At 39.7% G+C, this 14,519-nt stretch overlaps 1 protein-coding gene across 1 annotated transcript; it reads right to left on the minus strand.

The window, feature by feature from the left end:
• Window positions 1–1,652: 1,652 nt before the first annotated feature.
• LOC308142275 (beta-1,4-galactosyltransferase galt-1-like) lies at window positions 1,653–5,400 on the minus strand (the record flags this gene model as incomplete). The annotated part of the gene is made up of 4 exons (XM_080512623.1): window positions 1,653–1,884; window positions 3,257–3,432; window positions 3,558–3,888; window positions 5,135–5,400. The coding sequence occupies 4 exons, from the start codon at window positions 5,398–5,400 to the stop codon at window positions 1,653–1,655; spliced, it is 1,005 nt and encodes a 334-aa protein (XP_080368749.1).
• Window positions 5,401–14,519: the final 9,119 nt, after the last annotated feature.

Genomic DNA, 14,519 nt, shown 5'->3' on the forward strand with positions numbered 1-14,519 from the left:
AACCAAACAATTTGGGCCATTTTAAAGGTAATTATGCCTATAATGTGAAAACCTGCCAATTATGTCATCAAATATCTAAGCCAATAATATTAGAAAAATTTTCAAAAACTTACAAGTTATCACAGCATTGAATGTAAAATGTAGTGACTGCAGTCAATAGTGCAATAATACATAAAACAGACTTTTCTTCAAAATATTTTTTTTCTCCTGCAGTTTTTCAGCCATTTGCAGTTTAGTAGATATTACATTCACGCTCTTTCCCTGAGGATGCACATTGTGCAGCACACTTTACTATCAGATGTGGTTGCAATTTTATTTTATTTCATCATTGTTGGCAAGTTATTCTTCTATTGGCTTTATCACTTTTCAAATGACCCAAATTATTGCTTCATTGGCAGGTATTATGCTACTGGAGTGTTATGTGGCGGCTACACACACACTTCTCACATCGATTAGAAGGCTACGAGAACATTTGTTTTAGGTCATTCACCAAACAAAAGTCACAGGTGAAAACACGTGATTTCAATATACAGACAGACAATACAAAATATACATACAATACAAACACCTTATCAACTCAGTGGTGTTTTCAGACACTCATATCATTTTTTTATAAATTCTGTTAATCTCCTAGGTTTGCATCTTGTTCCAAGGTCAGGTCAAAACCTCAGTGAATCCAGCACAAGGTACTTTTTGGCAAACGCACCTGAATCATCAATGACCGTACTTCATGTTTTATAGAACCTGTACAGCCAAAATCGTTCGGCGATAAAACATTTCAACAATTAAACAAGAACATTAATTCTCGCTAAGAGCATGTTCAGTTCGTAGGACTGTTGTGTTGTATTTACATAGTATTGTTTTAGAGTATCTAAATAGCATATCCAACACAAAAAGAGGTACATTTTTCACTTTGGTCGAATGACGTTATCATCGTGATTTCTTTCTTGTGTGAGAGTTGGTGTGGAGGCATTGAATAATCATTTTCAATACGGAAAACATCAGCCAGTGACACTGGCTAAGTGGGTTAGCCTGTTACGCTCACATCACATGGCACTTCTTTGAGGGTGCCCTTTCTGACAAATACTAATGAATGATCAACATTCATCAATCCAACCTTCAGTTATGCATCTATCCTTCTTCTATACCACTTCATCCAATTCATGGTGGACAGGCACTGGAGCGCATCCCAGCTGATTATGGGCAAAGGCAGAGTACACCCTGGATAACACACACACACACACACACACACACACACACACACACACACACACACACACACACACACACACACACACACACACACACACACACACACACACACACGTACCTATAAAAAATCCATGCACGCACAAAGAAAACATGAAATCTCTGCACAGAAAAAAGCGTCCGAGCCCAATCCGGACCTTGTCATTATGAGGCAGGAGTGCGAACCACCTTAACCCTTGTACCATCCGGACACCATTAAACATGGGTCAAATTAAGAATACAAAATAAGACTGACAAGTCAAGTAATGACAACAGAAAAAACAAAACAAAACAAAAACAAACAAACAAAAAAAAAAACAAGACTTTGAGTCTCACTCTGCAATGCAGAGAATATGCTTGTCAGACTCAACTTGGCGTAGTGTCCGTCTCAGAGTTCGTCTCACTCAATCAGCTCGGCCCCTCTGATTCAACAGACCCATTTTCTTCAGCATCGCATCAACACTGGGAACCAGCTGTTCTTGGAAGTCCCACAGTCGTTTGTCCATCTGAAAGTCCGTGTAGCTCGGTTCCCGAATAGACGTACGGACGTGAATGATCCGACAAATGTTGGGTGGAACCTTGACTTGTTCGCCGGATGCCTTGAGGACTTCATGCACCGAAGTCTGCTCCACCATCCTGAGATACAACGAGATAATAGTGACTTACAAGCAGTTTTATAGAGTTTTATTTATTATAATTTTTTTTTATCATTGGTGTTGATGGAAGAAAACCATCTCATGTGAATTGTACCTTTGAAAATCTCAATTAATTTTGTTCAAACACAAGTGATTCCCACTTTTGATGAGGAAAACAAAACTGAGTGTAACGCATTTTCTGACTGGGGATCGGTGGTCTCGTGGTTTGAATCCCACAGCTGACATGTCATCACTGTCATCCTGAGGAAGGCCCTTTATACACCCTTATTGTCTATCAAAGTTTTATTAGATTTTTTTGTCACTGTTCAACTTCAACAGATATTGTTTTCAGCCACAACATCAAAGACACACACTGAAGCGTGTGCAGTGTGTGCAGAGTCAGAGGGGAATGGCCACTCAATACACCCAAGGTATGACACAGACACACAAAGAACAGTTCAGATGCGGAGTCGAGACTATTTCTACAAACTGAGGATTACAGTGATCTGGCAGGCTTCCTGAGTATTGTTGCTGACCATTTCCATTCCTTTATGACTGGAATGTACACATCCGCTTACGGTTACGTCCCGCGGGACAGGACGACATGTCAAAATATCCAGGTTTATTGTACTGAAATAGCCTACGTCAACCTATTTCAATCTAGAAGAGGAGCTGTGGGATGAGGTTAAGTGGAAGGTTGGCATAATGCACAGCAACTGCAGGATGCTGTGACAGTCTAGACTATATTCACTGAGGAATGTTTCCAGAAACCTTGTTGAGCTGATGCCATAAAGATTAAAAGCCCAATTTGGTAGTAGCGTGATGTGTTGTTGCATGATTTATTTGAGGAGTCTCTATTTTCTACCATGGGTTGTTAACCTTTTTCTTTTCAAAATGTACATCGTTTAACCATGACGTAACATTCAATAGGGAGATGAGGTACATCGATCATCCTCTCATAACTTTGTTATCCTGCTTGGAGACGCAGCGGGCTGGATCCAGAGCTGACGAAAGCCCAAGGCAGGTAGCATATTTAATGGGCAGTCAGGTAGCATAAAGAGACCACCACACATGTTTATTCACCCCAACCAATAAACTCTCTCGTCTCAATTTAACCCAATAAGTGTCACTTTGGATTGTGGAGGGGAACCAGTGGGCTGAAGGTGAAACCCACATACGCACATCGGGAGAACATGCAAGCTCAACATGGAAAGGCTCAAATGAGAGGAATCACATTTCTCACTGTGAGGCAGGAGTGGAAACACCAGCATCAATTTGCAGTCCAGGGGACGATTGATTCAGCCAAAACACCGAATGCACGACACTGCATGTTTAACGGTGAGGAGATCTTCAGTGCAACTGATTCAACTCACCTTGGCCGAATGATCATTTTGTGTGGATGGTATATCTTTCTGTTTGGTTCCTCCTTGTAGATGTGCTCCAGTATATTAAGGCCTGGCACCCCATTCCACTGAGGCAGACGAAACCTCCCACTTGGGTCAAATTTTGTCTTGGGGAAGACATGGTTCTCAATGCGGAACACTCCAGTCTGCCCATATCAATACAGAGTGCCAAATGTAAAGAGAAATGGATAGAATTACGAGGTGCATTTGAAACACTTGGATATTAATGTGTTTTGAGTTTCATATACTGTACACGCCAAGGGTTTCCTACATTTGGGTAATCTTTTTGGAGCGCGTTCATCAGAGACATCAGGTTGTTATGCTGGTACGGCATTATGATTTCATCCATGTCGTTGAGCAGGACGAAGCGTGAACGCTCCATATTTCTATAAATGCACTCGTTTAGAGTGGTCATCTGGCCATAGTAATGTAGGTCCCCCCCGGATTGGGAGAAAAGCCAGCCGTGGGATGGATTCAGATACTTGTCGATGGGCCAGGGAACAACCTCCAAAAAGCCCTCCTGGCTGTAAATCTGCAGCAGACGGTCAAAGTTTTGGCTGCAGCTGGTGTTGTAGATGACCACTCTGTCGACTCCCAGCAACCTGCGGCACAGTGAGGCAAACGTTATCTTCGTTCAGATAAAAAAACAAAACGGAAAAACAAACAGCACAAAGTTAAGCGTGCTCTTTCATTTAACTCATATTTAAAAGTGATTAATGTAGAGAAACGTTTGTTTCTGTTGCCCGAAAGATTAAAGAATGTCTGCGACTTCCATGTTGAATGGTGCCACCGCATTTGTGGGATGAGTAACAGAAATGAGTACGTGGGTTGTGTTCAAGTTAAATTTGACCAAGACAATTGTCTGGACAAATGCAGGATGCAGAATGAAAAGCCATTCCACAGCGACGTGAGCACGAGGTTCCTCCACGTGCCCTTTCCAATACAGTCTGTTAAATCAATAAATTGTTAACTTTTTAATGTCTTGTTTCATTCCAAACAACACCAAATATCTCATATCACCCCCACATAAACGCTTCATTCTCACAGTGCTGGTTTACTGGAGGTTCCCAGGTGTTCTAAAGGTAGAATGAGAGGAAGAGCATTCAGTGTAATGTGGAACCAGCACCCATTTTCAGTTGAAGAGGCTGACACAGTCTCTACTTTGATGATTCTGTTTAAGCCTTTTCGATTTATTAAACTTTACAGTTCGGGCTGGCGAAGGTCAGCCTGGGCCATTTTCTAGTAAAGCTGCTACGGGTTTGGGTTGCTGGGAGAACTTCACTTAGCCTCTCTATTTTTAATACACTCCATACATTCCTCTGGCTCCATTCCATTCCATTAACATTCTGTCTCTCTCCTGTAAATGGTTAAATAAAGTACTACATGTATTTTCTCATTCTCTCTCTCTTTCTCTCTCCCCCTCTTTCCTCGCGCGCCAACTTTGCTATCTCCTTCAGTCTGACCTCTATCCTCTCCGTTCCATCTCTGTGTACCGTTCTGTCAGATATCTGACAGTGGAACTGGAAGTTCCTGATTTGAGCCTCCTGCCCCCTTCAAGTCGGCAGTGAGTAGATTAACTCGCTGTCTGTACGCCAACTTGGTTCATTTTGTCTCTGTCCTATCTATTCCTCTCTTACTGTCTCCTAACTCAAACAGAAACTCTGTAAAAGTACTTTCTTCAATATGGAATTGAAAAAAAAAAAAAAAAAGTAATATAAATTACAAGCCACACAAATTCACTGGCTTTAATCTCTCTCGCTCTCTCTCTCTTTTTTTTTTGAGACTATCAACAAATAATTTAATGTAACTTAGTATCAACACTGTGGTGTGTAGAGTGGCTGTGCTGACCTGTACATCTCAAGGGTCTGGACAAACTGAAGCACATTGTCATATTCACCAAAAAGGCTGGAGATACACACAGTGAAGTTAAACTTCATCTTGTCCTTGTCAGATAAATGGTTATTCCGGTTCCTTAAAAGAAGCCATGTGTGGTTCGATGGCTTGGAAGGGTCCTGCTTGGGTGTCTGGTCCAGCTTGTGTGTCTGGTCCTCCTTGCGGGGCTCCGTCAAAAGCGTGACATGTGTGGCGTTGCAGTCATGAGGAATCCGACACATGACAGCTGTTGTGACGTAGGCAAATCCAAAATGCTCTGGATGCGGTACAACAGATGCTGGAGTTGTTGTACTTAAGAAGCCTGTGCAGCAAAAGAGGCAGTATAGCGGCTGAATTGAGTTTATTTTAAATATGCTGATGATGCGTACATCCCAACCACTCACTCTCTGATCCATGTAGCCAGAAAGCATAAAATGCCTGGTATTGTCAATAGGCGTGATGGTCTGCTGAGAGACCCGACGGGGGCAAGCAGCTGTCGACCACTGATGTTTCGGGACGTATTTGTAGAAAGAGCTGGAGGATTTCACACTGATGATGGCTAAGAGGACGAGTGAAAACATCAAGAGGAGGAGAAGCTTCGTTTTGGAGGCTTTTGCCTTGTCCATCCAGCCGCTTAAGACCTCCTTCCCCACCTGATGCAGAAGTCAGAAACAGAGAAATCACAGTTTCAGAATTGCTAATGACACCGAAAGTAAGTCCATATCATTACCGCACGAGATTATTGTGAGCGCAATCTGTGAAACTATAACTGTAAAAGGGTCCCTTTTTGATTTACATGTCTTTGTGAGATCGTGCTCAGCAGACAATTGTTTTATTATTCATTAAACTGCCTGCAGGGTGCAATTTCCTCGCACAAAAATACTGGCTTTTTTTTTTTTTTTTTTAAATTTTAAAACCCAAGCACAGCAGGGATTCCAGCATTCACACATTGAGAGTGAATCTCACACAGTCGACTCTGAAGTCACTTATGCTACGCAGGCCTTCAGCCAAGCACAATTAAAGCACGACATCCCAATGCATCAAAAAGTCATTAGTGGTCATTTCAGAACATGCAATAAGAAAAGAAATATTGCATTTACATTCACCTAAGCATGTTGTTCTAAATTAAGTCTAAAGTCAAGTTAACCTTGCCTAATTAGCACATTAAAGTAACAGGCATGTCCACCGTTTGAATGTGAGTAAAATGTACAGTGTGATTGAATAAAAGTCATTGTCAGATAGGTTGGTGTGTGGTTTTCTTTTTAGTTATTTGCCCTTTTAATCGGGGGAATTAAATAAGCAGCATGTGGGCTGAAAATTCAACGTGTTATAATAACAAGAACATTAGCTGCATTCGTTTGTACATTTAAACGGTAACGGTTTGTCCACTGGGAGTCACACAGTTTTATTAAGATCAGAGGAAGTAACACAACAATGAGACCCAAAACTGCAGTGAGAGATCAGTGTTGCAGAAAGGAAAATTTAAGTATTAGTTTCAAATCCATACCAAATGTATTAGTTTGTGAAAACATCCATGCCAGAAGCTGTAGCAGATGAGGCCTACCATTTTTTGAGACTCAGTTGGGCTATAATTGCCCCCTGAATAACACCGACAGCCGTAGACTTCTCATTATCTGAGCCCCAGAAGGAAAAAAGTGGGATATACTTCTTGGTACTAACTTTGTTTTGTTCCATACGGAGATGTAAAGATATCATCAGAATGAAAAAGTACACCATAATCCTAATCTCATATTCTAGTCATTTCAGGAACATAACCTGCACTGACAAACTGAGCTTGTTTTTTTTGTGTGTTTTTTTTTTAAGACCATGTTGTTTGTTTGTTGTGGGGATTCTTCACAAATCCATGTTCAGGAACTTTTACTTGGTATTTAACTTGGACGCAAACTGTTGTAGGTCTTACAGGAAGGGAGTCTAAAAAAGTGCTTTTTAGTTTGCCATAGCTTGACTTCTTTTTACTTGACCACAAGATGGTGCTACAATATGCAGAGCAAAGCCAGGTAAATACACAGGTAATTATTAACTTCATGACTTCCATTGTCCACAGAAAATGAGGTTAGGGAAATTTGCTGTCAGCAAAGCATATGTCCGACTATGCAGCTCAATAACTGCGGGGAATGTAAAAATGTAACTGAGAGGGGGGACAATTTGCCCTCTGGATGTTTTTTTTCCCCCTTTTGGTTTGAACCATTATTAGAATTATTCTATTGTGGAATAGATTATAAAATTAGTGTTTGTTCTAATAAGCAAGAAAGGTTGGCTGTTTTTCAGCTTCTACAGAAGTGTACTTCAGCGATAGCCATCTGCCTTTATATCTTCCTGATTGCAAATCTATTTTTTTGTCCCTGGTGAAGAAGTTTACTCGAATGCATTAATGCCGTGTCCTTAAAGGAGTTCAGCCAGTGAGTAGGCCTCATTTGAGCACTGACATAAGCACCTGTGTACATTTCCTTAGACTGGAGGGCTTTTCCACTTCAAAAACATGCGCCACTCCAACATATCAAATGAACAATATAACACTATATCTCTAGGAACTCTTGAAAATACAATAGACAGCATTGTCTTGTGGTGAAATGGGACAGACATCACAGTAGTTAAAATAGATAATCTTAGCTGAACCGATATAATTTTGGTAAGACATGGTGCTCAAATGCACCTTTGACCTGATGACTGCATATAATAAAACCTTGAAGTTGTTATCTTTGGGAAGGGTAGAGTTAAACATTAAAACATTACTGTAGTCACACAAAACAGCCACTTGGTTTGTCTAATCTTGACGAGCAGACCAGCAGATACTTTTATTATACATTCAGTGCTGCAATGCCGCGTACGTTCAACAAATCAACGTCTCTAACGTGGCGATAGGAGGCGAGGCAGACAGGATCGGCACTGCCCACACTCCCACCCTGGACACTCTCTGAACCGCTCCCATCAGGGAAACGGTTCAGAGCAATAAAAACAAGTACAAACAACTTCGACCCCAGAGTGGTGGCGTCTGTTAGACCATCCCCCACTGCATGTCCTCAACCTCAGAGAGACGTGACAAAACTTCCCCTCACTGACCTCAATCCTGATGTGGAAACTGAAATTGTGAACGCACGCTCACACAACTTGAACGTTTGGGCTTTTTTGCCGCTATGTGACTGCCATGGATATTAATTATTTGTACGGTATCTTTAGTAAAGCTGTCATCTCAAGTTCAAGCTGTTTATATTTCTTTTCTTTTCCTTGTAAACTATTTTTAACTGTTGATTTATTTATTTTTTTTTTACTTTAAGCCTTGTAGAGTTCCACTGTACCCGGTGTATAGTGAAAATGAAGATCATTCACTCATGAAGGTTTTTGTGGCGAGATGAGAATAAAAAAAAAAATAAAAAAAAAAGCTTAGCGGACTCGCTGAATAAGCCCTTCATAATACTGATAGTCCACATTCTCGAGAACCATCAGTATCAAAAAAGGGACGCCATGTACTGTAAAGATAAAATGTGTTGTACATGTTTATTTCACAAGGACATGCGTTTAAGATCACCTAAATCATGTTAAGTCAGGTATTTAAAGAGTGTCGAAATTTCACTGCTTCCACACTGCTGATTGAAATGAATGGATCGTTATTAATCCCTGAAGCCAGAAGGCTGGCAAAAAACACATTTGAGAAAGACATATCTACAACAAACACAGCATTCGCCAGGCTTTGAAGTCCACACTGTCTAGTTTCCTGTGCCACAACCACATATTGTCACTGAGTATGACATATATGTTTCTCTTTGAAGGCGGAGCGTGATGAAGTTTGCTTTCTTTTCAGATTATGAATGTTCAAATGGCATTTAGGTGCACGGGACAAAACGGAGCTCAGTCAATTTTTGTGTGATCTTTTCACAGGTCGTTCCAAGCAACTCTCAACAATGCAGGCTATTTAGGGACTTTTTCTGATTCCCTTATTTTTTTTTTTATTAGTGCCCTTACGTAAACAGTCCCATTCTGGTGAAACATTAACAAGAGTCAGCATTGGGAATCATCCCAGTAAGATGAGAAGAGTTTTGCAAATCCATAATTTCTTCTGGAGAAAGAAAAGATTTTTCAGCGATACTTGGTTTTATTCTCTATTGGAAGTATTCATACCTGTAGTAGCTGTTCTAACTCTAACCCGTTAACCCTTAATCCTGCAAGCTACTATAGTTTGTGTATTTCACAAATGTATCCTGTTGCTTTTGCCTCAACAACAATTTGAAGACAGTCACAGAATATATGAATGAATAGTAGTGATTTATTTTGTTGAATGTGTATCATTTCTGGATTTCGTAAGAGTTTGACAGAGCACCTTAGTTCTGCGTTATAATTCCTATAATAACATTAACACTGTGGTCATTTTGGATTTTGTGTTGAAATATGAAGAAAGACTGTGACACTAATTGATAATAAGACTGGTACAAAAAACCAATAGGTCATCTAATAAATCAATATGGTAAATCATTTAGAGATGTGTCATGATATCATAGAACCATAATATAAAGATTAATACATCAATGTTAGTTAAACATGTTTTAAGCTTCAAAAGTAAGGAACATTTTTGGGTTTAGTCACAAAATATCCTCCAACCACATCTGGAGGGAATCCGCTTTGAACTTTCAAGTATTTTTGTAAGAACTCTGACAAGGGTTAATGTATACCCTCTCGAGTTAAACAGGTTTCAGAATGGAGTCATTCAGGTTTTTAGCATCTGATCGCTGATGCTTGGCTCAAGTCTCAACGCAGACCGTCCAGTCGACACCAGCCGAAGAACAACGTTTTTCTAGTCTGTCAGGGGGACAAACACTCACGCAGATACAAGCTTACATTTCTCTTTCCATAATGTGTGATGTTATATGAAAGTGAACAGGCAAAGGCATTGTGCCATGTGACCTAATGTCAACACGGTCATCCGGCACAGCGGTGATTACTCAAGAGATGGGCCTGATAATGAAACTCACGCAAATACTGATAAACACACGTCTTTTATTGCCGAGGACAAAACACACCCGCCCTGGGGTTTTGCCTCGTCCTGGCTTATCACTCGGCCACTCAGCTCGTAGGTGTGCTGGAGGATGTGGGAAGTTTCCAGTCGGACAAGCTGCAGGTGTCATAATGGAAGGGTTCCATTCAGTTTCCTACTGAGCGTTGCTCGCAAGAATCCGAACAGCACCTGACATGTGTGCGTGTGTGTTCACCTGCTTTTTATTCATCTATTTTATCTTTGCACTGTTTTTAATTTTTGTGGACGCACCCTGTGTTGCTTAATGTATAAAAAGTGCTATAGAAATAAAGATTGATTGATTGATTGATTGACGCAAAGTAGACCGTGTAAACTAAAACCGGAGTCATGGGGTAACACAAGACCAAACCTATTGTTCTTTGACGTGTCCTTGCGGCCACGCACAATTGTGCTGTCCTGCCAAAGGTAACGACTGAGAGGAGAATTCCTTGTGATATGGGTCCAATTGAAAAGTTGGGCACTTTCCCATCCTTGAAATGTCCAAAACACCCAACCTCCATGTTTGTATGTTTTCCTAAAAGATGCAGAGTGAACGAGTCATGTGATGTGAAACACTCACTCCTGCTGGTTTGTCTTATTTTCCCTGCTGCTTAAAGTGCAGGAGGACAACGTAAAAATTATTTTGCTGCAATGACTTCTGCTTTCAAAAAGGAAATTGCAGTTACGTTGCATAAGGCTTCACTCGAATCACCAGCCAACTCCAGCATGCAGCAGAAGTGAGTACGTCCCAGCGCAACGTCCCATAAATGATTCAAAACGATATCACCTTCAGCCGTTGTAACACATCTAAAGTGACACAACAAAACCCCGATAGTTTACGGGATCAGAAACACAAATTCTGTCAGCAGGACGCCAATGGAGCAAAACTCAGTCCATCTTCAATTTACTGAGATTCAATTGTATTTGATCAAAACTGTGTGTGTGGCCATCCTTGTATTTGCTACAGATTCAGGAAAGCAGTGCTGCTCAAATGTGTGGGGAGACACAGTGACATTCTTCAAATGTTTAAAATAATAATTTTTTTTTTTTTTTTTAAAGCTATTTTCAAGTCAAACAACAGGCCACGTCATGGCCGACACTGGTGCAGCGTATATAACTCTGTGACTCACTATATGTTTTGTTCAATCATTTACCACAGTAGTTGTAAAATATATGACTAAATCCTGTTTTATAATGCCGATCTCTACGAACAAGTCTTCTCTTTTTCGGAAGTACGTATATCTTTTGTTGCAGCCTTTTCTCAAAACATCATCTGGGAAGAACTTTTTTAAATTTTTTCGTATCCGACAACTATTGTGTGATTGGTCAGTGAGGTGGTTCATACAGGACTATTCTTCATTTATCCATTTTGATCCATCTTCTTCCAATTTATGCTTTTTTCTTGAAGCATAAATTGTCTTGAAAAGAAGTAACTTTATTCTTGTGCCTTCTCAACATCTTGTGACAGTTTTATATCCATTTGAAAGTCACTGCACAATGGTCTTATTTCATACCTCCTCGTATTTAATCTCTAATCCTCCCAGATTTATTCCTATCCATCCTGATCTGTGAAATCCTATGAGACCAACTATTAACACATCCGTTCATCTTTGATAGATGCTTCATCCTCCTTAAGGTTGCAGGTGAAACTGATACGAATACAAACCGTGAGTGAAAAAGTAAGAATTGTGATTTCCAGCAATGCTCCAAACCAGATTGCGTCTCAGTGATCACGATACATTCAAACAATGAAGCTGGAGTGCTTAGTTTAGTGACACTGCATTTAATACTTTGACTATTATCTTTTCATGGTGGTGGCTTTCAGGTATTTGATTTTTCAAAACAGGAAATGATAAAATCCTGTGATGTTGAATTTCAACTCGAAATGTTTTCTGTGTATATATGCCGTGTACTGAATTGCAGCCAACTGCAAGTGTAACTTCAACAACTAAGCAAACAAGTCGGTCTTCTTCGGAATCGCGACGAAAATACACGAGAAATATTAAATTAAATGTCAATAAAAACAGGGTGAGACTCAGTGGCAACTGGTGGAAGCACAGTAGAGAGAGGTTAACTGGCAAACACTATTTCAGGGAGGAGTCTTATCGACACAGGAAGGAAGGATTTCCGACAACCCTCCGTTGTGCACTTTGGTGGCACGAGTCTGATGCTGAAGCTGCTCCTGCTGCCGACCAGGACAACTCACCACGTCACTGGCCTTTTCTAATAAGTTTGTTAAGCCTGTTGACTTTGGAGGATTTATTGCGGGATTATTCATGCAACAATCAGCCAAGGTTCATTTACTTTTCATGGTAGAAGATAAAATGAAAAAAAAAAATCTGCTTTGTTAAATGTGAATTCAAACATATTAAATAGATCAATTGTATAAATGCTCTTCTTCTTGGGTCACTTTGGTCTTAAGTGACATGGTAGCCTGATATTTAAAAATCACCAGCGATGATCTAATCCCAAAGAATATTTTCTGAATGACAGAGTTTTTATTTACACCCTGAGATCATATTGGCTTGGATTTCATTAAAGAGTAGTTGCAAATAACTTTGGAAGCTCTGTCAGACACAGTGTTTGTGCACCAGAGGTTTCGTTGGCATGCAGTGTAGTGAAGCTTGAAGGATGTGAATGAAGCATAATTAATTGAGTTCATCATGTCATTTATGTTTTGAACAATGATTACATTTCAATATAAAGTCATTGAATCTGCTGAGAATGTATTTTGTAATCTCTTTAGTCATTTTGTTCTCATTGTTATCTTCAGTGTTATATTGATAAAATATTAATGACAATTTTCAGGCTCAACATACAGCATCACCTGAAAGTGTCTCATGAGTAGCTTAAAAAAAACTAATATTATGAAAACGCCCTTTTATTGTTATTTTTTAAACGAGTTAGGATTCATTGTTGTTTATCTTTGTACTTTATACTTTTTGTTTACTTTCACAGATTTTTTTTTTAATGATATACAAATAATCTCGAGACTGTTTCAGTCTTGCTCTGAATTGATGGTTATTTTGTTTTTCAATGGGCACTTCAGTTTTTACATTTTCTCTCTGATTCTTCGTTTAAATCACTTTGTACCATCGTTTATAATACGTGTTGTATAAACTAACTTTATCATCATGACATTACTGAATTCATTTAGTAATTATTTCTTAACATTATACATGTACAGTGACTCTAAATTATTTACTGCACTTCCAGAGCAATGAGCCAATACGTTTATGAGCACTCAGCACCACGAAAAGGTCACAACGCGAATTAATAGTTTTTCAATGTTTTTCCCAAACACAAAGTGCTGAACTGAAAGAATACACCTTCTTCCTCAAGTGTCACTGACAATCAGCCAAATACAAGTGCAAAGCTTTTCCCAACTGAACCAAAAACTAAACTAAACTAAACTAAACTAAAGCGTTATTTTCACACTTCCCTGCTTTTAAAAGAAACTATGACCGGATGAACTGGTTAAAACAAGTCGTTCTTGCTATCCTGGGCATGCTTAGAAAAAAGTTGCGGTGAGCAAATACATTGTATTACTTGTAATAAGCCTTTTTTCTTTCTAAAATAATGACGTGATTTCAAAGTGGGGAATCTGGTATTATACTTTACTTCCAATCACAATAAATGCTGCTAATGATAATCGATAAAAGCTGCCGTGACATTTTAAAATATTGCAACACTGGTTGTTATATATATATATATATATATATGAAGAAGATGCCACAAAACTCGATTACTCAATTAGTTTGAATGTGAATTGTACCTTTTTCAACATGTCTGTCCGTGAGTGGAGGTTGAGGTGGGTGGGTGCGCTCCTCCTGCTGCCGCCGCTGCTTGGAGTCCCTGCGGATTAATGTTTGACTCCGGTGCGCTCCGCAGGTGTACCTGCAAGCCCCGGACTGCCCTGCTTGTTACAGGGAGGAGACTTGACACATGGCTTGAAACCGACAAGACAAGTTGATTCCCCCCCCCCCCCCCCCCTTGGTCTGTCAAGTGCGATAACCCTTGTATGCGGTTTGGCGCGTCACTTTTGATCATATATGACTCAAGGCAAGAAAAAAACAAAACAAAACAAACAAAAAAAAAATAAAATAAAAAAACTGTAACCACAAAAACACAAATTCAGACAGACACTTTGTTATGCTTGAATAATGTCATTTCGATAGTCAAGCGAACAAAAATCGTTTTCTATGGTGATAATTAGAATATAGCCTCTTTTGTGCGGAATATGGACAAAATTACTTAATTAATCAAATAAGTCAGTACAAATTATGGAATCATGTTCGGAATTAAAGCTGCAAGCAGCGCTGAACGGGTCCTCGC

Source organism: Blennius ocellaris (genome assembly GCF_963422515.1).
Source record: "Blennius ocellaris genome assembly, chromosome: 17".
NCBI lineage: Eukaryota > Metazoa > Chordata > Actinopteri > Blenniiformes > Blenniidae > Blennius > Blennius ocellaris.